General features: G+C 32.7%; 1 protein-coding gene across 1 annotated transcript; it reads right to left on the reverse strand.

The window, feature by feature from the left end:
• Window positions 1-557: 557 nt before the first annotated feature.
• Window positions 558-22,546, reverse strand: LOC130648727 (uncharacterized). The gene is made up of 8 exons (XM_057454802.1): window positions 22,461-22,546; window positions 14,574-14,898; window positions 13,993-14,113; window positions 12,473-12,643; window positions 2,975-3,259; window positions 2,380-2,505; window positions 1,945-2,254; window positions 558-1,224 (listed from the first exon to the last, which is right to left on the reverse strand). The coding sequence occupies exons 1-8, from the start codon at window positions 22,541-22,543 to the stop codon at window positions 1,056-1,058; spliced, it is 1,590 nt and encodes a 529-aa protein (XP_057310785.1). The 5' UTR covers window positions 22,544-22,546; the 3' UTR covers window positions 558-1,055.
• Between the last annotated feature and the right edge of the window lie 4,821 nt (window positions 22,547-27,367).

Consider the following 27,367-nt stretch of genomic DNA (forward strand, 5'->3'; position numbering starts at 1 on the left):
CATGTACTTTTGACAAACGGCTGCAGAGATATTAGGGTTTGAAGGTTGTTTGATGACGTCATCAACCCGTGCATTCCGAAACGGATTCTGGGACATAGGTTTGGAAAAATCACCCAAATTGGTCCTAGGTGGTCCCTAGTTACCCACGCGGTGAAAATCATTGACGTCACCACCTCGTTTCCAAGTTATTTGGCCTCGAAATTTTAAGTGCACTGTAATGGTTTCATTAATTTAATATAGGATATTGACGTTAAAGTAGTGTTATTGACGTCGCGCCGTAATGTCAGAACTTTTAGCATATTAGACATGCATTTTTCGGCAACATCAAAGGAAAATGAAGACATCCACTTTGCCTGTCACAGACACACAAACACACTTAGCGTATTATTATATAGATTGTTGGACTAGATCGCCCTTGAATTTAAAGCTTGAAGTATCTTATCTTTTTCAACAAATTGGGTGTAGTTAAAAGAACAAGTTAGTGAACCGTAATCAAGACGAGAAACATCATTATATGTATCTACTGAAGTTGGCACGTTGATACTGTAAATTACCGATTAAACGCTTTTTGAAAAGGTCTTCTGCAATAAAATATGCTCCTCCATCTGTCTTTTTACGTAAACGTGATTGGTATCATGTTATGCTCAGTGATCAACCCTTATTTGCGTGATATCTTATTGACATTGATTATTGGTGTGCGCAGCCATCTATGTTCATCACAAAGGCAAAATTTTCCTTGAGTTTTTTTTAAGTAAAACATTTTTTTTTTCAAGAATCTATTCTAAAAAACCTTAAAAATCTTTAATTGGACAGTTGATCCAGTGCTCACTACTTGTTCACTTGTGAACGTCTTGTGGTAAATGTTAATGACATTGTTTATGTTCGCTAATACTTTTAATAAACAGACATTTAGAGGTTCACAGCTTAAATGATGCTAAAATGTTTCATCAGTCAATGTTGATGGATGAAATATTTATAAACTAAAACTTAAAAAAAGATGAATGGCAGAATCTTTTATCTGTCCCAAGCTTCTGAAGCATGCTTCGCAGTACAGTTCATGGCAACGACAAATACTCATATGGTATTGGCATAATCAATTCACCATTGGGCAGGAAAACACCTACGGAGATATGATCTCCACCAGAACCTTCAACCAACAAAGCTTCGATGTAATATGTGTTTCCAAGGGTTAATTCAACATCACTTGAAGTTTGGGCGGAGGTCCTGAAAAGATATCATACGCAGAATTTTTGGTGACGATCGCATTCTGTTAGGTTGAGATATTCAGATTTTATAAATTAATGGTCTTTATTTCTTATACGTGTACACAATTTTATGACACAATAACGAAAATATGCTATAAGCAGATAGACGTTTGGAATTGTGGTTTCAGTTTTGGCAAATAATCACACCAATTTGTCACACATTTGCGTCGTATTTCAAAAGTAAGAAAATAACAATGCTTATAGATATTAATTTAGATAAATTTGCAATTTTGATTAAAATTTCAGCATTTCAAAATTTGAAAAGGCAAGCTAAAAATAAACAAAACTGAAATGCGATATTAACAACTGTCTACTTTAATTGATTTATGCATGGCGGCGCTAATTTTTCGAATGAATTTTTAATTGATGCAATTAATGAGACACTGATCCTAACATGCATCTTTGTGTTATTCGAAATATTCCCTTTAATTTAGAAAACGACTTTTTATATTTTGTTGGGCGTCTATGTAAAAACACTTCATAGGGTGTCAAGAAGAAATTTTTCGAATATAAACGGTCGAATTTTAAAATTTTGATTTAGATGTTTAATTCGGCTGCAAGGGTTCTAGTAATGCACTAAGGCTGTAGTTAAGACGTATTAAGAAATAGGGCCCAAAGGGTAGGAATTTGACCTACCTAGAAGAATGGACTTTAAGAATTTACCTGTAAGTATATTTACCTGGTGGAAAAATATCTGTTAACAAAACCATTGAAGTAAACAATTTGAACCTTGTGGGATGCTAACTCGTCGGTTGATAAATACAAGCGACATTCGTTGTCACCGGCTACTTGAAAATGATAAGTTCCTGTTTGAGGTGGTTTAAAGAGTGACCAAAATCGTGCGCCATATTGATCAGCAATGCTCCAGTGAGAGTCTAAATTGTCCACTATGCCAAACTCTGTTGGAGAATCTGGAAAACGTGTGTCGGATAACAAGTTGGTCATTGTATTTACACCGTCAAAGAAAGACGCGCGCACTCGTCCTTGATCTAAAAAAAAAAACGAAAACGGTTTTAAAGCGAAAAAATTTTATTCGACTAGTTAAATTTTTCAACTTTTACGTTGGAATTGTGCCTGTTTTAGATTTCTTGACAAGATCACTTATTAAACCTACCAATATCTGGCAATATGAATCTTCTGTTTAATTTTCTGCAATAGCCGTGTATTATCAATATAACACCGTCACTAAATGCACCTCCTGCAGGCACCATACATCTATACTTCCATTGGATGGACTTCCCTGTATTGCCAAAAACGTTACAATAAAATTAAGAACATATAGGTTCAAAGCAACGGATTAGTGTTTACGTGATGTTTGCAAAGTATTCCAGAGATCAAATTATATAATAATTTTTGCATCTCAACAAGGATGTTCAAATGTAAAGAAATAAGCAGGACCATGTCGTGCAAATCTAGCAAAAAATAAACACTATTGGTAAATTACACCATTTACATTACCTTAATAGAAATTTCTTTCTATTGCTACCCATTATTCTACTTGTACACTTTAACTTTCTATATCAAAGTAGTTGTAGGCTTATTGAAGATTACCTAGTTGTGTGACATGAAGTAGCACTATGTCGCGCATCGTGCGAATGTTGTTGCAACAGAGATGTTTTACAGCAAACCAAAATCTACGTACGCCTTTCTTTTAGAAAAAAATAATTAAAGAAAACAAGTATTTGTATTACTGACAAACTGTAACTTACACATGGTGCGAACCCAACGCGATGTACCAACTGGCTCAGGACAATTTGAGTTGCTCAGCACTACAGGTGTCCCAAGATTCGTATTTCCATTAAGGGGACACACGTTCTTTCCGCTGCATGCATGTGTTAATATTCCTCTTCCATGATCGAATAAAAATTTCGATTCTGCTCCCTTGCAATAAGACGAGGTGGGACGAAACACAAGCCGTGTGTCGTCTTCAGGATTGCAGCCTCCAACTTGTGGTTCAACGCAATAAGCACCGTCTTCACTTAAGATTTGTGTAGCTAAAAGTTAAAATTCATAAATTAGGATTCCTGAACCATCTCTTATAATAATACGGAGAGTGTGTCCGTCTGTCTGTGACAGGCAAAGTTGATGTGGTCATTTTCCTTTGATGTTGCCGAAATTTCCTTTGAAGTCACCGAAAAAATTATGTCCATTTTGCTGGCGGGTTTACTTTGTTTACATCACGTGATCAAAATGGAGCAACTTGATTTGCTGAAATAAATTTAACGGCTTTCTTTACAAAAATTAGAAAATAAAAGTTGGAGTTTGAAGTGGATTTAAAATCAATAATAGTAAGAACTTTGATGTATTCAGACGTTTAGTTTTTATGTCACTGAAACAAGCAGACTCGCATTTTCCAAGAAAAGCCTCAAATTCTTGAAGTTTTATATTTTACCGCTTTTTTAAAAAAAACCTAGCCACCATATTTGTTTATGTTTTTGTTCCATAATTAATGTATCCCCTGGCGCGTAACTAATGTGTTTGTCCTAAAATTCAAAATGCTGCATAAAGCTGTTAGCTAACTAACAAACGGAAAACTTTGGTTTGTTGAACTTACTGCTTATTGTAATGTTATTATTTTTACATTACTATTGTTTCTCTTTATGTGTGTTTTACTAAGCATAAATAGCTAGCTTTAGTTATAGCTAAGTGTTCCCAGTTTAGATATATTTAACTGGGGGTCTTAGCTACTGTTAGCTAGCTAATTTAGCCTCTCCAAGTCCTGCTCTCTTATTCCATGGCTAGCTCTAACCTATGAATTATGTTGTTATTCCTTTTTTTTAATATGTATAGCTAGCTAACTTAGTTTACCTATCTTAAACTTCTCTTCTTTTATGAGCAAAATCTTTCAAAGACTTAAACTTTGGACAGGATAGTAGGATGTATTTTTCTAAGAGTATAATTATTTTCACATTTCCTGTAAACTTTACAAGGGGACCCAAGCAATTTTTTTCAGAATTTAAAGCATGTGTGTTAAGTTATTTTTTATTGTTTTGTTTCTGACATCCTGTTAAACTTTTGTCAGCCTACATGTAAAATTCCAGGTTATTTTTACAGGGGGTTGTAGACATTTGATTGGCAATTTTACGTGGGGTTATGACTTTATTTTAATTTATGAGAGGATGGTATGGTTGTTTGTGTTTTTGTTTATGTTGCAAACTGCTGCTTTTTAAAATTTTGTGTAAACTTCTGTGGGAAAAAGACCACATGCAATATACTGAAAGAACAAATTCACGTTTTTGTTAACGTTTTTGTTAAGAATTTTAAAATTGTAATAATAACTGTGTTTGGTGATAATGAAAACTTTTTTGTTTTTAATATTATATGAAATGCCTGAGTTTTCTATGATTTGATGTGTTTCATAACCTTTTTGTGGAAGATTTATGGGCAATGGCAATATAGGACATGCAAAAAATAGACTGATTTTTGTTGATTTGGATGTGCTCCTCAAAAACAAATCTGTTGTACATTTTGTGTAAACTTTTGTGAGGACAGACCGTATATACACTCTGTTTTCCAAAAATAATATCTTTGTTGATTCAAATTTACTCCTTATTCATTTTTGACATTCACGTTTAAAATATTTGGTAAAGGTCACTACAGATCATCGTACTCAGGAAAAAAATTTGGTATTCTTAACCTGTTCATTTTTACAATTTGTGTATATTTTTTGGGAACAGGATAGTATGTAATCGAAGAAATGATTTTCCAGATATAAATTTTATGTTTTTTGACACTTTGATTGAATTATTAAAGGTTTTTCACAAAGTAGAGATGTGTTATTTCTGACTTTATTATTTGTTGGTGTTGTACATGATTCTATACATTATTTTGATTATTATTTCAAGCTCTATACATAATGATCTTTGTTGATTCAAGTTTATTCTTTGCTCATTGATTTTTTGACATTTAGGTTTAAAATTGCTGGTAAAGGGCAGTACGTTTAACTTTTTTGAGGGAGTACAACACCGAAAAAACTTGTGTTTTTTTTTATATTTTGTATAAATTCTTACCGGGCAGGACAACATACCGAAATGACTGATCCCTCTCTATTTATAAATTTGATGCATTCCAAATCGCAGTTTTTTGAAATTTTGAGTAATATTTAATGAGTACAAGATACAAATACTGATTTTTGTTGAATCAGAAGTATTTCCTAGAACCATTCTTTTTTTACACTTTTGTGGAGAAAAAGTTTATGCAATATCATCAGAATAACTGATTTTGTTGCAAACTGTTTTTCTTTTTCACATTTTGGATTGAAATATTGTTATAAAGGGCATATATCAATAGACATATATATATACCAAAATAATTAAATTCTGCAAACTTTGATTTTGTCGTTCACCTCTCATCTTTTATATTTTGATTAAACTTTTGAGGAAAATCATAGGAATTATTTAGAATATGTATTTTGTGTTGGAAATTTAGTGCAAAAATTGACGTAAAATGAACTGTTAAATTGATTGTTGTTGTTTTAACATGAATTATGACTCAAACTTTGTTTTTGCATTTCTAATTTGACTAATTAGCCTAAAAATTTGCCAATTGGTTTTACACTCTGTTCTTTTTTATATATATTTTATGTGAACATAGAAGTACACAAGTAAAGTTAGAAGCCACAAGAAGTTAATTCGAAAGTGAAGAGTGGAGCTAGAAGTAGTAAAGAAAAGTTAGAAGTAGAAAATGAAAGCTTGGGTTTAAAGTAGATTTGGATTCACAAATAGTAAGAACTTTTTAGATATTTTTAGACGTTATGTTTTTATGTCGCTAGAGTTACGTGTCAGGCAGACTCGCATTTGCCAGGAAAAAGTCACTTAAGAGCTTCAAATTCTTTATATTTTACCGCGTTTTTTTTACACTTTTTTGCATAATTAATGTTATCAAACAAATGTGCTAGCGAAACTTTTGGTTTGTTGAACTTACTGCAAATGTCATAATTTTTATATTGCTATTGTTTCTCTTTATATGTGTTTTACTAAGCATAAATAGCTAGCTGGCGTCTTCCCAGTTTAACTATATTTAACTGGGTATCTGTCTTATCTAATGTTACCTTCAAGCTCCATATCTAAACCTAGCTAGCTAACTGATGATTAATGTTGTTATTCCTCTTTTAGCTATTTATATCCACCTTAGTAGTCAAACTTAGGGATCTTATTTGAGCTCGAATTATGATGTAACAAGCCACAAAATCTTTTAAAGACTTATTGAACTTTTAGGGTAGTGTGAGGAAAAATTTTACTTTAAGAGGAATGATTTTGTAAAACTAAAGTGTGTGCGTTAATTGGAGTAAGTTTTATTGTTTTGTTGTTGACATCCTGTTAAACTTCTGTAAGCTCGCATGTAAATTACAAGGTTATATATTTTTACAAGGGTAGTGGTTGATATTTTTACAAAGTTTGTTGACATTTTTTGGGAAATTTACCTGGGTTTTTTACATTTGTGGTTAAATTTCTCAGCAGAGAATAGTATGGTTGCCGATTATATTGTTTGTGTTGCAAACTGCTGTTTTTTAAATGTTGTGTAAACGTGAATTTAGACGATAATAATACGCTAGGTGTGTCTGTCTGTGTGTCTGTGACAGGCAAAGTGGATGTCTTCATTTTCCTTTGATGTTTCCGAAAAATGCATGTCTAATATGTTAAATTTTCTGACGTTACGACGCGACGAAAATAACACTACTTTTACGTCAATATCCTATATTAAATTAATGAAGCCATTACAGTGCACCTAAAACTTTGAGGCCAAATAACTTGGAAACGAGGTGGTGACGTCAATGATTTTTCACCGCGTGGGTAACTAGTAGTAGTAGTATTTATTTCGTGTGAGATAACTTTATATTTTACATTAAATAAATACCTACGGGGAGACCATCAGATAGTATAAATACTAATGTAGGTGATGGCCACCTATATAAGATCAAACGATTGCAATAAGCAGTATGACACTACAAAAAAAAAATTTTTTAGTAAAATCTTTTTTATGCAGTGGAGAGATTAGTGTTATAGCAATCCAGAAGATAAGTTTTGCAGATTTTTTTTAATTGTTTTAGAGTGAGAGAGGCTAGGTCGTATTGGTGAAAGTGTTGTTGGATATTGTTCCAATTAATAATAGATTGGTAACGTATAGATTTGAGACCAAATGAGGTAGTCCTAACAGAAGGTCTAGCTAGAAGTTTAATGGATTTACTTCTTGTTGAATGATTAGATGAATGGCAGACCAATTTAAAAATATCACAAATATTACCTGGAGAATGCAGATTTATAATATTAAAAGTTAAAATAATGTTGAGAAATTTTATAAGATCTGAAAGAGTAAGAATATTAAGATTAAGAAAAATAGGATTTGATGGTGAGTTAAATTTAGAAAAAGTAATGATTCGGAGAGCAGCTTTTTGTAAGCGAAAAATTCTACACGACTTTGAAGTGAGACCCCACACTTGCGGACTATAAGAAATATGAGAAGAAAATAATGCATGGTAAATTGAAAGTAGGATATCCTTAGGCACATAATATCTTAGTTTGCAAAGAGCTCCATTTGTTTTTCTTAATTTATTGCCAATATAAGATATGTGGAAATCCCAATCTAGAAATTCATCTATTAATATACCTAGATATCTTACATGAGATGAGAATTCAAGTTTTTTTCCATTTAATTTCAGCCTTATATCATAGTTGACTGCTTTATTTCTTTGCCTAAATAGGATGACTTCAGTCTTTGCTACATTTAATGCTATTTTATTTGCAGTTAGCCATTTATATATACATTTTAAATCTATATTTAAATGCTTCTGCATTTTTTTCAGATTATGGTTAGCATATAACATGCAAGTGTCATCTGCAAAATGAAAAATTTCTGAAAAAATTATTGAGTTAATTAAATCATTAATATAAAGTAAAAATAAAATAGGACCAAGAACGGAACCTTGGGGAACTCCATGTTTAATAAAAAGTTTTTTAGATTTGGTGTTAGTTAGGGAGACATATTGTACCCTATCGCTGAGATAGGAGCGAAACCAGGAGTTTGTTACACCTCTAATTCCATAATGTTCAAGCTTTGAAAGGAGAATTTCGTGTGATACAGTATCAAAGGCCTTTTGAAGGTCTATGAAGATTCCACATGCAAACTTACAATTATCTAAATTTTGTCGAATAGTTTCAGTGAGACTAATTAGTGCATGGGTGGTTGAATGTTTGGTCCTAAATCCGAATTGTTTATTGGTTATAATTTTATTAGAATCTAGGAAAGAAATTAATCGGTTTTTAATTATTTTTTCAAAGATCTTATCCAAATTGCTTAATAATGATATGGGTCTATAGTTATTTGGATCAAGAGGAGACCCTTTATTCTTGTAGATTGGTATGACACTAACCATCTTTAATATGTTTGGGAATACACCTTGTTGTAGGGAAAGATTAAAAAGTTTGGTTAATATTGCAGAAATTGCTATGTTGGCTTGTTTTAAGATAAGATTAGGGACACTGTTTGGGCCCGATGCTTTGGTTAAATCAAGGTTATTTATGATCTTTAAAACTTCTTCTATTGTTACAGGGTTAAAGAATAATGAGTTACTATTATTATTTTTTAGGTAAGATGAAAAGTGTGTATTGTTATGTGGAATTTGGTTTCTAATTTTATCTGCAACAGAAGTAAAATGTTCATTAAAAGCATTAGCTACAGTTAATTTTTCAGAGATTATTTTATCATTTATTTTTAAGGAAGAAGTGCTAGATCTACTGTTGTTATCTTTATTATTTAAAATATCCTTTATACCTTTCCAAATTTTTCTACTGTTATTTTTGTTGATTAAGAAAAATTCTTTATAATAGTTTGATTTTGAGTTCCTGATAAGATTAACTATACGATTTCTATAAAATTTATATTGGTTTTGATAATATAATTTTTTTTCTTGGTTTTTAGCTTTGATTAACTTTTTATAGTAATTATTGCGGATGTTAATGGATTTTAGAATAGCTCTAGTGACCCAAGGTTTATTTCTATTACTTAATTGTTTTTTTGATAGTTTTTTATTAGGGGTATGTCTACTTACAATTTGATCTAATTGATTAAAAAAAAGGTTAAAAGAGTTATTTACATTATTTTCATTTAAAAGCAAAGTAGAATCCCAATCTATAGATTCTATGTCATTTATTACGGCATTAATGTTTAAATTTTTCCAATCCTTGTAATAGGTGTCTAAATTATCCTTGACTTTAAGTCTATTGTCAAAATAAATTAAAAATTGAGGAAGGTGGTCTGAAATTGAGGTGATGATGTTACCTGAGAAATATTTTGTAAATGGATTAGATGTAAATATATTATCAATTAAAGTTTTAGATGTATTAGATATTCTGGTTGGGATTGTTATAGATGGTTGTAAAAAATTAGAATAAAGTTCATCCAGGAAATCATCAACTAGATGGTTACTTTCACATTTTAGAAGATCAATATTAAAATCTCCCATTAAAATAAGTTTTTGTTTTTGCTTAATAGCTACTTCAAAGAAGGGTTTAAGATACAAATTAATAAATTCAGGAATTGGCATATTAGGGTGTTTATAAATGCACCCAACAATGGTATTTTTACGATTGTTATCTAAGATTTCTACAAAAGTTGATTCTAATTTACTTTCAAGAAAGAGCAAATTTGAAAGGTCTGAGCGTACCACTACTGTTAGCGAATTAGAAATATACAAGGAAGTACCTCCTGCATTGCTGCTTGAAAGGTTATGAAATCCTCTATAACCTTTTAAAATTGGTGTTATTGAGTACTTACTAAGTCTAGTTTCACTGAAGCCTAACACATCAAAGTCAATATTGAGACAGTTCAGAAGAATGTTGATATGATCAATATTCTTGGGAAGAGAACAAGTATTAAGATGAAAATAAGAAAAATTAGGTGTAAGGTCCGAAGAAGAAAGTTGTTCAAGAGTAGAGTTAAAGCTGTTATATTCATAATATTTACAATTAGTAAACTGTTCATCTTCATCATCAACATTATTTGAAAAAGAGGTTTCAATATGAGAGTTAACGTCAGAAAAAATCTGACTTTTTTGTGCCTCAAACAGAGGTGTATTGTCACTCTGGAATGGAAAAATTTCAGAATTACACTTTAAACACGACCATGCCTCATCTGAGTTATCCTTGGTGAGTTTTTTGAAGTCATTAGAATTAAGCAAGTTACAACTTGGGTGAACCCAAAGTTTACAAAAATCACAGAAAATACAGTTAGAATTTGCCCTAATCAATTCACTGCATATACCACAAAAAAACTTACTAATTCTTAGTTTGCGCGTTTGAGAGGGAAGCCAAAGAACTCACATAAATTACTGCATGAGCATCAGACTAATTTTAGCACATCTTCGCCGCCATATTAGAAATCAATTATAGATCGTACTAACAAAAAATTTTCCTAGTTGGTAATTATACTAAAAATATTAGTAAGCGTGGAGAATCGAAAAAATTTATTCGGCATCAGCGTTAAAGTTGAAAGTTGGAAATAGGCCAGAAAGTTTATCAAAGTGATCTATCTTAATTTTCTGATCATTTTCTTCAACAACGATGAAGAGATTTCCATTAAAAACCCAAAAACGATTGATCATCTTCTTTGAATGAAGTCTCTTACATTTGCCCCACAGGAACTTCATGTACGGGGATAGGTTAAAATTAATAAAAATATTTCCTTTCAGACCAATTTCTCGCAATTTCTTTTTAGTTTTCGAGTTCGAATCTTTTAACTTGAATTTATTTGCATGTAAAAGGTCGCAGTTTTTTTTGTTAACGAAGCGTACAATCGTCTTCTTAGTTTCGTTTTCTCTAGCGTAAAGGCGGTGGCATGCTTCAATATCGCTTTCAGAAAATTCAACACCTATAGCCTTAGCAATCTCAATGACTTTATCTTGAAGCTCATCTTGGTCAATAGAATTAGGTATACCACAAACCTCAACATTGTTCCGTCGGACGTACTGTTGGAGATTAATCACGTCTTTTTCCAATTCCAGCATGAGTTTATCTTTTTCTTGATATTTCTCTTTCATTGCATCAATTTCATCTCTTAAAACTTTATTTTCAGTTCTTAGTTGTTCAACGATATCATTTTTTTGTTGCAATAGTCCGTTTTTGAAATATTCTTTGAGGTTAGAGATCTGCTCAATAAGGAAGTCTTGTGTGATTGCCAAGTTGGATGAGGATTCTTCCGGGAGCATTTCACTTTTCGTGTTGTTGTTGGTTGTGTTGGTGGTCTTGGCTCTTACATTACTCCTTAGGTTGATACTGATGGGGCTTGTGTTGGTGGACATATTCAAGTCTTTAGTTCTTTAAAGTTAAAATGAGTTTTTTGACACAGGCGACGCCCTTTTTTTTGCGCGGCAAAAAGACGTCTGAACAGTATGAAGGTCAGATCGGAATGTGACTAACTAGGGACCAACTAGGACCAATTTGGGTAATTTTCCCAAACCTGGGTCCCCGAATCCGTTTCGGAATGGACGGGTTGATGACGTCATCGAAAAACCTTCAAATCCTAATATCTCTGCAACCGTTTGTCAAAAATACGCGATCCTATACATTTTCTTGATAAGCGTTTCAAGACCTATACAATGAAGTCAGCAGGTATACAAATTTCTAAAAAAAAAATTTGGGGGGTTTGACTGGCCATTGCTGACATCAGCGAAATGTTAAAACCCTTATGTCTCATTAACTGCTTATCAAAAAGATATGATCATATACATTTTCTTGGTCAGCGTTTTAACATCTGCATAGTACAGGCAACGAATAAACTAAATTTCGCCAAATATTTTCGTAATTGCACTCCTGACGTCGGCAAAAAATCTGAAACAACCTACTTTTCCATTGTCCTTCTGCCTAAGTGGAATTTTCCACGGGCCTTATCGACTAGTATATATTATAATGCGGGCTGACTATGAGGCAAAGAAGATAACTAACAGCATAACACAGTAATACCTTTCTTAAATAATAAAAGATGCATATGTAAAATAAATAAATAGAAATAATTGTACCACGTAGAAATCATAACAAACGCAAAAACTTTCTCTCAAGACCAACATGGAAGTGAGCGTGCACATGTTACAAGAAATTTCCCTACAATTTTTCCCCCGTCCCTTTCTAACCTCCCTGCATATAATTTGATTGTTCGTTAAAGTGCTGTTTAATTGAAATAACATTTTCCACACAAGCTAAAAAAAGCCAACTCACATAATTCACAGTATCCAAAAGAAGATGTGTCCTGGTCCGATCCGCACCAACTTACACTTGTATTACGAGGCGATATGACTGATTCAGTACACGCGTTAAAAGTTGTGTTGTTGTACGTGAAGGGAAATTTACAGTAATCAGGCTTTAGACTTGTCCCACCAACTGAAAACACTGTAATAAAAAAGACCTCTTATAGTGTAGAACAAACAAACAAACAAAAAAATAAACAAACAAACAAAAATACGTAAATAACGTAAATAAAAAAGACGTAGTACTTGAGTTGAGAAGAATCTCTCTAAATCAACAAAAAATATGTTTAAGTAAAAGTCGTACAATCTTTTAGATTACCAAAACGTGTGAAACAAAACTGTGTTCACACTTTTTTTTCCTCCATTAAGACAATATAAAATTTACTGTTCATGAGTTTAAATTAATTATCTTGGCGACACAAAAAAAACAATGGATTTGTGCGAGAAATATTATGTTTTTTTATGTCCAATCATAGTACAATTGCTTCAAAAAACAACAACAACATAATGAGGCTCAACAATAGGGAGCGAGTGCGGATTTTGCAGGAGCATGTTAACCTCTACCACGAACGTATCAAACAACGTAAGGATTCCAATAAAGGGGAAATTTTTACAGAAAGCGGTACTGACTGCCATAAAATTTATATTCTATTTTCCAGACTAATACAAAACTAATACGACCATACGAAAGTGTACGGTATGTTAGAGTTTAGTAATATTAATGTGTTTTATAAGATTTGTATTCTCTAATACAAAATAGATTGCAAATATCCTATAAGGAACTTTACGGTTATTAAATTATTACGCTTGTTAAATTATAGTAGAGTTGCTTATGAACTGGCTCCTTGTTAGTACAGTTGCTCATAAACTGGTTGTTGCTTGTTAGTAGAGTTGCTTATAAGCTGGTTGCTTGTTAGTAGAGTTGCTTATAAACCGGTTGCTTGTTAGTACAGTTGCTGATAAACTGGTTGCTTGTTAGTAGAGTTGTTTATGAACTGGTTGCTTGTTAGTAGAGTTGCTTTTGAACTGGTTGCTTGTTAGTAGAGTTGTTTATGAACTGGTTGCTTGTTAGTAGAGTTGCTTTTGAACTAGTTGCTTGTTAGTACAGTTGCTTATAAACTTGTTGCTTGTTAGTACAGTTGCTTATAAACTGGTTGCTTATTAGTATAGTTGTTTATAAACTGGTTTCTTGTTAGTAGAGTTGCTTTTGAACTGGTTGCTTGTTAGTAGAGTTGCTTATTAACTGGTTGCTTGTTAGTACATTTGCTTATTAACTGGTTGCTTGTTAGAAAGAGTTGCTTAAGAACTGGATGCTTATTAGTACAGTTGTTTATTAACTGGTTTCTTGTTAGTACAGGTAAAAATACAGGTTAGTACAGGTAAAAAATACAGGTACTATGCGTATGTCCTAGAATTCACTTTTAATTTAAGTTCAACAAGTTTAAAACGCATAGAATTTAAAATTTTCTAATGTATAATATTCTTTTATACCTCTGCAATCTTTTTCTGCAAATTTATTCTCATGTTTGCAATGACATGTGTGAGTATTGTTTTGATAATTTGGAACACATGTGGCATTATCTTTGCAAGGATTTGCGTCACATCCTGGATTCTAAAAATAAACACTTTTTCTGATAAATAACTGCAGAAAAGAGGTAAATTAGGTATCAATGCCGCAAAACAAAAATGTGTGTCCGGGGACTTTATAATTTAAACGAACAACATGACTTATTAGAAATTACTTGTACTGTTAAGATTGATGTGCACTCAAAAGCAAAACAGATTGGAGCGAAACAGAACAAGAAAAATAGATCAATTTTATTGACTATTTACTAATTATTGTTATTTATTTGTTTAATTTTGCCATTCTTGTCTGCCAAAAAAAGTTGAAACGATTTCAATTTTTATTTGGTTAGAAACAGAAAAGCCAATCAGATTTCAGAAATCACAATTGTCTGTTCCGATCCAATTCAATTTGTTTTTAAGTGGAAGTCATGCTCAAAGAATGAATGCACTGTTTACCGCAGTCCTGCAATGGTAAACGTCCGTTCTAAAAACATAGCAAGCTTAACCTTTAATGATATATGAATCCAATCTTTTCTGTCCTCTAGTAAAGATTTATTTGAATAAAAATTTTCCGCCATCAGATGACATTCAAAGCTCTTGCTTCCATCATTGACGCTCATATTTCCTGCGTTTATTGAATAACATGTCTCGTTTAGCATGCATTTCTTTAAACAAGATCTTGTGTTCTTTACCGTGGTTTTCAACAATGGGTTTTTCACATTGAGAATCTGATCGAAAGCTGTTTCACCACCAAAGTAACGTCGAATCGTACCGTCTGGATTCGTTTTATTTCGACAGAGGTACTTTGTGCAATGTTCGGCAGAAATGCAACTGAAGAATAAATAACTTCAAGTTTAAGTGTTATCACAACCCGCTTTAGGCTTTTCTTACTTATATGGATTGATAGCGAGGTTATATCTACGTAGATTAATTTTTGCAATTTTGCATAAAGTTACTATCTCCGGGGACAAGTCTACATGAAATATTCCGGATTTGTCTACGTCTTTCAGTCAATTTTATACTAAATTACATACTATTGCTGCATTTTTCAAAGAATTCAAGTCTAAAAACAGTAAATATGACCGAACTAGAAAAGTTATTGCAAAACTATAAACGAAGTAGATATGCAGTAGTTTCACAGTCTCCAACATCATACGTAGTTGTTGATAGGGAATGGATATGTTGTAACCCGATTGCGATTTTGATCCAAGTAGGCTAAATGATGTACTTGGGTTAAACTAGCTCTTAAATGCCTACTTGGTTCGTACGGCGAGTTTTTTTTTGCGAGTTGTGTTGCCTCGTGGTGGTATACCAATATGGCGACTGTGGAGGTGCTTGAAGAGCATAGACAACGTTTTTATCAGTGGTTAAATGGCACTTAAACAAATACATGTTTGATTGGTAAGGAAGATATTGATAGTATCAAAGTTTATTTACAATCAAAAAGCAATGGTGGTGATGTGAATATCCCAGTAAATCTAAAAAAGGATTAAAACAAACGCTTTTACTTTGGCTAATTTTCCAAGTGAGGAAAACTGTTTATTTGTGGTGGAGAAGTCCAAGAAAAAAGATTTGATTAACGTGAAGGTAGTTATTTTTCTATAATTTTTATTTTTGTAGGCGAGACTCTTTTAAACAATTTTCTTCATGTAAAAGTGTTATTGAGATCTAGAATCACGTTGTTGATATTCGGTGTTTGAAACGTGTCGAAGGAAGATATATTCGATCTTTTACATCGTGTCCACTACACACAAACAAAGCACTCCGGATATATGAACACTTTTAACATGGTAAATGCTTTAACAGTCTTTCTATATTATTGTACATTATCCAGAAGTTATGCGCACAGAAGTTATCTTTAATATATAGTTTAAATTTCAGGTAATTCATAAATAAATTAGAACATTTTTTACTTTTCAGCTCAAACAAGAGTACTCAAACGTCTCACGGTCAGCAGTTAAGGAGTTCGTAAAACTGTGCAAAACATGTCGATTAAAGCATCGTCAAACAGTGGTTGCTCCTCTTCAACCCATAATATCAAAGGGATTCCTAGAGAGAAAGCAGGTACCACATCTACTACTACTCGCATTTTGATGAAAGTTAACGGTTTGTTAGAAACTAATCATAGAATAATTTTATCATCAGGTTGATTTAATAGATATGACTACTACTGCTGATCGCGAGTATAAATGAATCGGTCATGTGGTTGATCACTTTTCAAATTATGACATTCTTTTTCCTTTGTACAAAAAAGAAGCATCAGAGGTTGCTCTGAATTTGGTAACAAAGGTTTTTAGCTACTTTGGTTTACCACACATTATCCATTCTGACCGTGAAAGGGAATTTGTAAACGAAGTGAAAAGAAAAGTTGTGAACGAGTGGCCTGGTGAATGCAAATTAGTAAATGGAAAAGCAAGATCTCCATGGGTCCAAGGCCTTGTAGAAAAAACAAATGCTTGTGTATAAGACATGATTGCAGCAAAGCAAACAGATGCACAAAGTAATGAATGGGTTGATTGGTTGCCAGAAATACAATGTAAGTTGATTTGTAATTAAGATACAACTTGGTTTATCTAAGTTCCTACTTGGTTCAGCCAGCTTGGCTTGACCTAACTTAGTTTATTAACCTACTTGGTACAGTTAACTTCAGTTGATCCAAGTTGCAATACTAAGCTTAAATTAAATTTACTTTTATAGTTGCATTAAACACAAGAACATCTCGATGCACAAAGAAAACTCCATTTGAAGTAGTGTTTTGTCAACCAATTTGGCACGGTTTAATATTAATTCTTCATCTGATGTTTTACAAGAAGAAGAATTGGAAAACATGGTGCAAAATGATGAAGCAGGGGATGATAGCGAGTGTAGTGTATTTATGGAAGACGATGGAAAAAAAATTAGCAGTCCCGAGAAGGATGTATTGCAGTTTAGGTGATAGGGTGGTGAGAGAAGCCAGTAAGATAACAATGAACCTAAAAAATACAAAACAATGTCAACCTTTGATACAACGCAGCATTGCTATTGCAGCTAAAAATCGTGTGACATCACGTATTGAAATTAAATTAAAAGTGCCAAACAAAGTCAATAGTGGGGATGATGAAGAACTCCCCAGAATTGATTTTAAGCGTCATCAACTTCGCAATTCCACAATTCTATATAATAAAACGCTAAGTGTGTCCGTCTTTCTGTGACAGGCAAAGTTGATATTGTCATTTTCCTTTGATGTTGCCGAAATTCTCTTTGAAGTCGCCGAAAGAATTATGTCCATTTTGCTAGCGGGTTTACTTTGTTTACATCACGTGATCAAAATGGAGCAACTTAATTTGCTGAAATAAATTTAACGGCTTTCTTTACAAAAACGTTGTCCCTCGACACCGAAAAAACAACAACAAAAGAACGGTATCTTCGTTTTAAAAAAAGTGCAAAAAGTAATTCAGAGAAAGAAGAGTTCAAGAAGTGAAGTAAGAAGTGGTAGCTAGAACTAGAAGTAAAGTAGTAAAGTTAGAAGTAGAAAATAAAGGTTAAAGTTTGAAGAGGTCTTAAAATCAATAATAGTAAGAACAACAGACTCGCATTTTCCCAAAAAAGCCTTAAATTCTTGAAGTTTTATATTTTACCGCTTTTTTTTTAAAAAAAACCTAGCCATGCCACCATATTTGTTTATGTTTTTGTTGCATAATTAATGTATTCCCTGGCGCGTAACCAATGTGTTTGTCCTAAAATTCAAAATGCTACATAAAGCTGTTTGCTGACTAACAAACGGAAAACTTTGGTTTGTTGAACTCACTGTAATGTTATTATTTTTGCATTACTATTGTTTCTCTTTATATGTGTTTTACTAAGCATAAATGGCTAGCTTTATTTTTAGCTAAGTGCTCCCAGTTTAAGTATATTTAACTGGGAGTCTTAGCTACTGTGTTAGCTAGCTAATGTTGGCCTCCAATGCCTGCTCTCCTCATCCCATCATGGCTAGCTCTGTTATTCCTCTTATTTAATTATCTATAGCTAGCTACTTTAGTTTCCAAACTTCTTTCCTTTTATGAGCGCGAATTATGATGTAACAAGCAAGCTAGCTACCTACAAAATCTTTAAAGACATGAACTTTTGCAGATGTATTTTGTATTTCTTTTCACATTTCCTGTAAACTTTACAAAGGGACCACATGCAATATGACAAGTGGAATAATTTAAAGCTTGTGTGTTAAGTTATTTTTTATTGTTTTGTTTCTGACATCCTTTTTAACTTTCGTCAGCCTACATGTAAAATGCCAGGTTTTTCTTACAGTGAGTTGTAGACATTTGATTGGAAATTTACATGGGTTTTTGATTTTATTGTAATTTATGAGGGGATGAAAGGTTGTTTGCGTTTTTGTTTGTGTTGCAAAATGCTGTTTTTTAAAATTTTGTGTAAACTTTTGTGGGAAAAAGACCACATGCAACATATATAATGAAAGAACAAATTTTTGTGGAATTGGATTCCAATAAAGGCTGTTGTGTAAGCTAATGTCATTTTTGACATTAGCTTACACTTCAGAACTAAACTGTATGTGATTTCATTTTTGCTTGAAGAAAGTTCCATGGTTTCACGTTTTTGTTAAGAATTTTGTGTTTGGTGATGACAAAAAAAATTACTAATTGTTCTGACAAAAACTTTTTTGTTTTTTATATTTTATGAAATCAATGCCTGATCTGTTTTACATTTTGTGTAAACTTTTGTGAGGACAGACCATTACACTATGTTTTTCAAAAATAATATATATCTTTGTTGATTCAAAATTTACTCCTTATTCTTTTTGACATTTCGTTTAAAATGGTTGGTAAAGGTCACTACAGATCATCATACTAAGAAAAAAAATTGTGTTCCTAACCGGTTAATTTTTTACATTTTTTGTATATTTTTGGGGAACAGGATAGTATGCAACCGAATAAATGATTTTCCAGATATAAATGTGATGTTTTTGACACTTCTGATTGAAATATTAAAGGCTGTTTCATAATCTTTTTGTGGAAGATTAATGGGTAATGGCAATATACGACATGCTGAATGAACTTAATTTTGTTGATTTAGATGTGTTTCTCAAAAACCGATCTGTTTTACATTTTTCATTTCTCTTTTTAAGGTGCTTTAAACATTGAACATACTGTCAAAAAACTAACATACATTATATGCTATTTTAGATTGATGCATTTGGGAACAACGTTACACAACGCACTGCGAAACCAGCATTATACGGCTATTTAAGACAACGTGATAACATCCTATATTACAACGGTTTAAAAGGACCTCCACAAGTTATTTCACACCCCGCGGATTTAAATTCGTCGTATAAACCACAGATGCTTTTTATATTGGTTTACCAAGTACAAAAAAACCCTATTATGTAGAAAACACTCGTTAAAAATGATACACTATACCCGGGTTACCATTTTACTGTGTCCACTGTCCTAATATGCGTTAATTGCATTTTATTACGGGTGCTCCGTTTTAGTAAAATTATTGTATTAGATCTTATATACTAGTCTTCATTTAAAATCGCCTGTAAAAAAATCCAAAAACGGTCATAACGTGAAAATCTTCACCAAATTACTAGAAATGACTTATTCGCTAAAATTAATCTTCGCATCTGATAACACGCCAAATCCAACTTGGTTCAGCGTAACTCGCAAAGAAGTACTTGGTTCAATACTTAACCAGTAAGCGTACTCGGTTCGAACCAAGTACGTAATTGACCTACTTGGGTTAATATCTTATTTGGGTTACAACATATACATCAGGAAGATGTAAAAGTTTCTTAAAGATAAAACGAAGTTTAAGAAACGGAAGTTAAGTAAGGTAAATTACTTGAATTCTGTTCTGGCGAAGATGAATTCCCACGAAATCTTGGAGGATTTTTTATTTCAGAAATTAACTTTAGAATAAGATTCTCAGCATTTGCATAAACTTCCACCCGTTTTTCATTTCACGCTTGATGTTTGTTTATAGCATGCCGTTACTAAGGAGAATGAAGCCCTTACTAAGGAGAATGAAGCCCTTACTAAGGAGAATGAAGAACTAAGGTGAATAAATTTTCTAGAGAACTCCATTAAAAAAATGCTAACCCTGGGCTCTGTGTCGGTAGGTAAAGGCAACAACGATTTATGTAGCTGTCAACTCTTCTATTTCTGTCGTTCAAGAAAAGTTAATGGTTTGGGGTGATGGTGTCAGTGAATGTGACTGGTGATTTGCAGGACGCAGGGGATGCTTACTTAAGGGCCAACAGTAAATACCAAACATAAGTGAATTTTACCATCCCTAATGTTTCCACATTCAAAAGTGTTTGTTTCTATACAGCCTAAAGCAATTAGTTTTCTCATCATTTATACAAAAGGGAGAATACAGAAGCTCTATAGCGGCTTCTTATTATTTGGAGAAAAACCTTTTTTCATTAGGCGATTTGTCTTAACCCTATTCGGTCCAGGGTTTTGACCGGGGGCAGATTCTGCCACTCTCCCCTTAAAAACGTTTGATAGACTAGTTTAAACTGATTCAAACTTGGCACACTTATAGTACATCACAAAAGAAACAAAATAGCAGCAATAAATTTTTGCTTATGTCAACACTTTTTCTGTGACGTCATCGGAAACTTAAAATTTCTCCACAATACCACTATCTGCTTAAAATATTATTACGTTAGTTCAAGAGCGAATTTTTACTTTCTGTTTGCAGTTTTTGATAGTTAAATAAAAGATATTTACCATATTTTCCTTTTTTCCATAGTTCGCAAAAGAAATGCCAAAAAATTCCCTAAAATTTGATTTCCGGATTGAAGAAAAGGAAAATCGGATTAATAACGTCTCTACAATTTACAGAATGATTCCTTAATTAAAGAAAGCTGTGTTGTGACATCTAAGTATTATCCTTAGGAAAGTTATTATAGTTTCTCGATTATAAGGATTCCATAGATATTTTTAGGGGTATTTTCGAGTAATAGCCAATATCCACGGCTCTGAAAGGTATGCTTTGTAGAAAAAATATCAACCTGAGGAAGTATCATAAACATAGAGCCGAATAAGATAGAGTTACTGAAAACACCGAAATTGGGGGTGAAATCCTCCATCCCCCCCCTCCCCCCGCTCCCGGACCGAATAACCGAATAAAGTTAAAAGATCTATCTCCATTTTGATGTAGTAACTTCTATTCACCTAACTCTTTAAGACTACTGTTTCAGGGGTCAAAATTTGGTGACTATCATAACTATATATCTTCTGGATGGTCAAGAAATAGTTGATATGACGTCACGCTTGAAATATATAGGGGAAATTGAAATTTCGTTTAAAGTTATTGTCTCTTTTATAACAGCCACATTCTGTCTGTTTTGTGAGCGACAGAAACGTTGTGTTGCGGAAACAGTAAATATGCGATATATAAAGGACGGCGACTCCGTGTATTTATTCAGGGGCTACCGACTAGTCTATTTTATGATACCCGTATACGTCTGTCTGTCATACAAAATAGTACCAAGCAGCGAGACGCACACAGTTTAGTATAAAAAGGATGGGTGAACTAGTGGATATTTCCACAGACTCTAGCAACTAGTTCCTTCTATTTGTTGTTTAGGGTTAATTTTTTGTCTTCTTCTAAGTACCTTAATGCATGGAATTTTTGTGCTAAATTAAATTTCGCCTTTATTTATGATATTCTTTTTGTAAATGTAAATTTCACGCATTTCATGCTTTTGAGCATTTAATTCGCGTGCGCTTAGGTTTAGCGCAAATATAATGTCCACGTATTCTCGACAGATATTATCTAAGGCACTTTGACGTATTACATATTTTTCAAAGTTAAACTTTTAGGGTTTCCGAAAATGAAAACTATGCAAGAGGCTTATTTTTGCGAATTTTTCACGGGTAAACGACTAGTCTCTGTAATAAGAGCCGTTGCCTGTCTTGCGGCCAAAACCGGGTCATGTTTAACCATGCACGAAATGTTTAGGATAAATATAACAAATAGAATGCTTTATTTTAAGGAAATTGAACAGTACTTTGATAACTTTTATAAACTTGAGTTTCATATAGTTGGTTGGTACTCAAAAGATTTATCAATCTTGGAATTTATTTCAGCAATTTTGGATTTACGCAGCAAACCTTGGTGCACTTTATATGTACGCGAAAATTTCATGAATTAAGAGATATACCAAGACTGAAAATACTCTCGGATGTTTCTACTTTGAGAAGTAGTTTTCTACACAAAAACCCTTGTTTTCCAAATGAAAATATTTTTGTTTGATATACTTAATAACTAGAACACTGTTATATCAAAGATGATTTTTCACATGTATGCTTCGAACATTGTGAATTAAACATATTTAACTTTCAATTCTCTTTATCTGTATTATTAAATAAAAAGTGACATACCTGAAGAGATGTAAGAATATCCACAACACACTTCTACGTATCAAGTTTGCCATATTTATAAGAAAGTTGAAAAAAAATCGCATGTATATGACACACATATATAGTTTGTATAACAGATAATATCAATAATTAACACTTTTATATATTTGATATAATTTGATTAAGTTAATTTTTAATTTAATTCACATTGAAAGCTAAACTGTCTATAGCTAAAACTAAAAGTAAACAGTGTGGTACGGAGGACTGTCTATCTTTTTCTCAATTTGATGTGAAAACACACCCAAAAACGCTAAGAACGAAGTTGCTAAATTTCGCATTTTTGCTTGTAATAATTTACAGTGATTAAAATTGCAACTTCGGTGGTCAATATAAGAATATCACAAGACATTATTTCTGTGACAAGTTTGTACCTTTTACGTCTGTATGGAAACCTACCCTTTGATTTTAAGTGCAGTCCAGTGAAATAGAACTATAAAATTGAGATATTGAGATATCTAGAGTTCCATTTTCGGAAATACTCTTGAACAGCTTTTGTATGGGCTAAGTCTACTTTCAAAAAGTGCTATTTTGTTGTTTAATTTCATTAAAATAAAGCGTCTCCAACTGGTATTATTCTCAGATCTTCTCAAAACAGAATTTTTTTACGGACCCTTTTGATTGTTCTTGTGTGGTGAAATGGTACTTAAATGGCCACGTACAATGCGAACACAAATTTTTGGATCAAATGCGACATATTTTTAGACATTGAAAGAATGATTAATTTTCAGTGGCTTTACTTAATTATGAGTCAGGGGTGTATGTAAAATATTTAACAGTTTTACGATTATAAACGGTTAAAAATTATAACATGATATAAAACTTCCGTAGAAAATTCTAATGCATTTCTTATTTTTTGCATAAAACATTCGCGCGTGGTTAAGCCTCTTGCATATTTTGTATCAACAAACATTGTTAACCCGGTGAAAAATCCATTGATTTGCTTGTCAGAAAACGTTTCCCATAATGGGGCCCCGGTTTATAAAAACGTTATTTTTACGCACGAATAAATATTACAGCTCTTTACTTTACGCTCGATTTTAAAATCGAATTAGGAGTGAGATGAAAGAGAAATCAAAAGTAAGTGTTCACCGAAGAAGAAATAAAGTTTACTTAAAATAAAAAATACATACCTTTGATCCAAAGGGAGAGAAACGAAAAATACCAAAAAATATCTGAAGATTGTTTTAATCGCATTTAAAGAGACGTTCTTGAAATTTAAAAAGTAAGAAATGGGAAAGGAGGATCTTCTCCTAGGATTGTTCTTGTGTGTGACATGTTTCGTAAAATATTTCTTTTTGCAATCCGCATCGTACATCAGTTTTTTTCAAAGTTTACTGTCACTTATTGTTTCCTCTGCGTTGTTGTCGTTGATTTCTTGGTAAAAGATGGAAGTTTAACATTAAAATTGTTAAAAATATTCATCAACAAAATTTAACATTTAAACTTATCAACAAAAATCATCAGTACATCCGAACAAAAGCAATATCTTGAGAAGTCACACCCTACCAAGGTAGCACTCAAAGTTATGGTTTGCTTACCTTGCATAGAAGTTATAACAGATCGTTTTGTTATAAAATTAAGAAAATCTGGCGCACCATTCCAACTAGTGCAAATAAATCACCCACCAACAAAAGTTGAGCTTCGTAGCCGGATAGTAGCTATACAAAAGTCCAATCTTCACACATTTTCAGGATTGTATTTCATCTAGATCGACATTGGACAATATCAAGTTCTTGACAAATTTAACTCGTGAATTGGAGCAGCTCTTAACAATGGAACCCTTGTTATCAGGGAATGCAATCCTCAGCTTAAAATCAGTACGAGTATAGAAAAAAGGAGCTCACAATCTAATTTTGAATGTTATATAATACCACCGTTGGTAACAGTCTTTGGAATTAGTTTGTTTTGCCTTGTATTATATTATATTGTGTAAGCAACACATTCGGATGTTATACCGTTTTTCGTTTTGCATTGTTGAAGACTTTTAAGATGCATTTTATACTTTTATCGATGAATAATGGCCGCAACGGTCGAAATACATTTTGAAAAATACATTGCTCTTTCTTATCTATGAATATATTTATATAAGCATCGCCATACACCATAACGAAAAAAGATGATATATGGGCGAAATAATTAATTGCCACCGTAGTGACAAAATGTACTTTTTCTTTAAGAAAGCGACTAACTCTTTGAACAACAGAGCACAATCGAAAAGTAAGGCAAGAGCGAGGCAAAGCTGTCTTTTAATACAAAATCAAGATTGGATGTAAAAGCCTAATGTGAGTGATTCAAAATGTTTGATCTATAGGGTTTATCACAGGGATTTGATTGTTTCATCATAGTCGGAATTTTTCTTGATGTATTTATAAAAAGCATTACAATGGAAATGCAGCTACATGTTCTTCTCATTAATTAAATTTTGGGTGACGACGCAAGCACGTGGACGATTTTGCCGTGCATGTATGATCGTTTAAATCGTGCTATTAATTTCAATTGCGACTCTCTAGGTGAAGATTAAGTTCATGTTCTGATCTTCTGTTTTCAAATTTTTAGGATAATATTTTCTCACGTCGCGTAGAATGTTTTCACGGGGAGCGACATTTTGTTTTAACTATGTGTGACGTTCTTGTTATACAATAATTAAACCCGCATGGTCTGTGATAAAGTTTCTAGTTAAATTTTCTAAAGTTTCTTCTCTTCTTTACAAAAATCTTCATAGAAAAGTTCGCGCCGCGGAAGAACTTTTTCATACGCAAGTTAGTCTCCAGTCCGTTTGTTTGTTTTAATTGTACAAGGGTGGAAGACTATGCTTTAAGTTTATCTAGTTGGGCATCATTGCGACAATCCTAATTAAGTTACCAGGGGGTGGGTAAAATTGACAAACTGTGATTTTTTAAAAAAAGCAGCAATGAACCCTCTCCTTCCTTATCATCTTCTGTGAAAACATAACTTTGTTAATGTACAATTCGTAGATAATCGTAGTAAGAAACAAAACAGAAGTATAAAACAACATTTTTGGATGCCTATGTCTGCCATGAGAATGCAATCCGATTAATCTCTCGCACGAAACTAAAAATATAAACATTCGAATTTTAACTTAGTAGAAAGAAGAAAGTTCTTGCCATAACAACGCGAAAATACAGCGTATTTATCTTGGAAATTCTTTATTTACTTTGATTATTTAAAAATGTTGCGAAGTGTATCAACTTGAAAGTGCATTTGCCAGGGGTAAAGTTTTTTCTAATTTTTGTTGTTTCCACTTCGCAAAGGATAGTATTTTAATATTCAACAACTGTCAAACCCATTTTTGGTTGTTAAATATTTTTTTGGGAGGTCAATTTGTCAAAAATAGGGTATTTTAGCCCGTTTTAACCATGTTTTGATAGCGCATTTGCCAGGGCAATTTCTTTTTAGTTTTTAATAGGTTTAGGTTTTCTACAGAGCTTACGTGCTATATTTATGGAATCAATAACTGTCAGTGAAAAAATGTGAAGTATTTTTAAGAAAATGCACCTCAGAAAAAATAAAAATGGTGTCGTGCACCATATATTTTCACATGCGAAGTCGTTCTACTGTAAAAAAAACCCTGTTTTTTAATTTTTTTTTAAAATGGTAGCAAAACATGTCGTTAAATTCTACATGACGATCTATATTAATAAATTTTTTACAATAGAATAGGGACCTCAATAAATTTGCCTTTACGCACCTTTAAAAGCAGGAAACAGTCTGTTGTTAACACTAACTGAGCGTTTAATACAGGTAAAATGTGCTGGGAAAGTGTATAGGCGTAATATCTTTTTCGAAAAAAAATTTATCACAACTTTGGTTTAAATAGAAACACAGGAAACAGCTCGCCGTTTTCCCGTCCAGCTAAAAAAAAATACTTACCGACTTGCAGCATCGTCATAAGAAATTGGACAGGACATTTTTTGAATGTTATTACTGGCCATTAGTAAAGCATCATTTGCGATTAACATAATAGGTTTTATAGGAAGTCATTAAAAATTAGAAAGAAAATCGCTTTTTCTTCAAACTGGGCAATGTAACAAGTTATTAAATGTCATATGCAGACTTTGTGGACAATTATTTTCATTATACGTTTGTTTACTTCTTTTGTTGCTTGATTTAATAATTGAACTATGTTGCTTGTCAGTATTTCGTTGCTACTTAGATCTGCAGCAGTTGGTAGTAATAACGTGCAAGTCAGACGTTCATTTTTATCCACTGACAAGATCATGTTCATCAATACAAGCGACAAATCTGTTTGTAGCATATACGGAGCGTTATTTCAATCAATAAATTCTTATGATAACACTTTGGTGTGCCAGTGTCCAAAGTCAAAACGCGTCTTTTACAGTATAAATGCTAATCAACAGGCATCTCGTTATGAGCCAAATGCAAATAACTTGGGTCAGTATTTCTTGTGTACCTGCAAGATTGTTTGTGTGGTTGTGTTTGAGTTTTTCTTGCGTCTTGATTGGCTAATCTACGCATATTAAGTGAATAACTTCTTTCATAGTTTTATGCATTTTTCTAATACTTCTTCTACTATCGCGGAATATACAGTGCAACGAATGGCAAAAAGTTGATTAAATTAATTTTGATCTTAATTCTAACATGCGCCTCAATAACTTAATAAACTAAATAGCTAGAGTATCATTCAAAATAACAACCGTAAATAATTATCTATATTATAATACCCGTATACGTCTGTCTGTCACGCAAAATACTAGCTTAGCTGCGCAATAGCGAGAAGCACGCAATGCGGTATAAAAAAGACGGGCGAACCCGTGGATTGTCCACGGGCTAACGACTAGTCTAATGAATTATCACAAAAGACGACGCCTTTTTTCATGTGAACTGTT

The sequence above is a fragment of the Hydractinia symbiolongicarpus genome, chromosome 7 (assembly GCF_029227915.1).
Source record: "Hydractinia symbiolongicarpus strain clone_291-10 chromosome 7, HSymV2.1, whole genome shotgun sequence".
Taxonomy (NCBI): domain Eukaryota; kingdom Metazoa; phylum Cnidaria; class Hydrozoa; order Anthoathecata; family Hydractiniidae; genus Hydractinia; species Hydractinia symbiolongicarpus.

What these genes read in the sequence shown, in the direction of transcription:
- LOC130648727 (XM_057454802.1), bottom strand. Translation starts at nt 22,543, where the DNA reads ATGCGATTTTTTTTCAACTTTCTTATAAATATGGCAAACTTGATACGT. An exon ending in GCGTTGGGTTCGCACCATGT is followed by an intron (nt 2,506 to 2,974) that starts GTAAGTTACAGT and finishes TTGGCAATACAG; the next exon opens with GGAAGTCCATCCAATGGAAG. An exon ending in ATTCATATTGCCAGATATTG is followed by an intron (nt 2,255 to 2,379) that starts GTAGGTTTAATA and finishes TTTTTTTTTTAG; the next exon opens with ATCAAGGACGAGTGCGCGCG.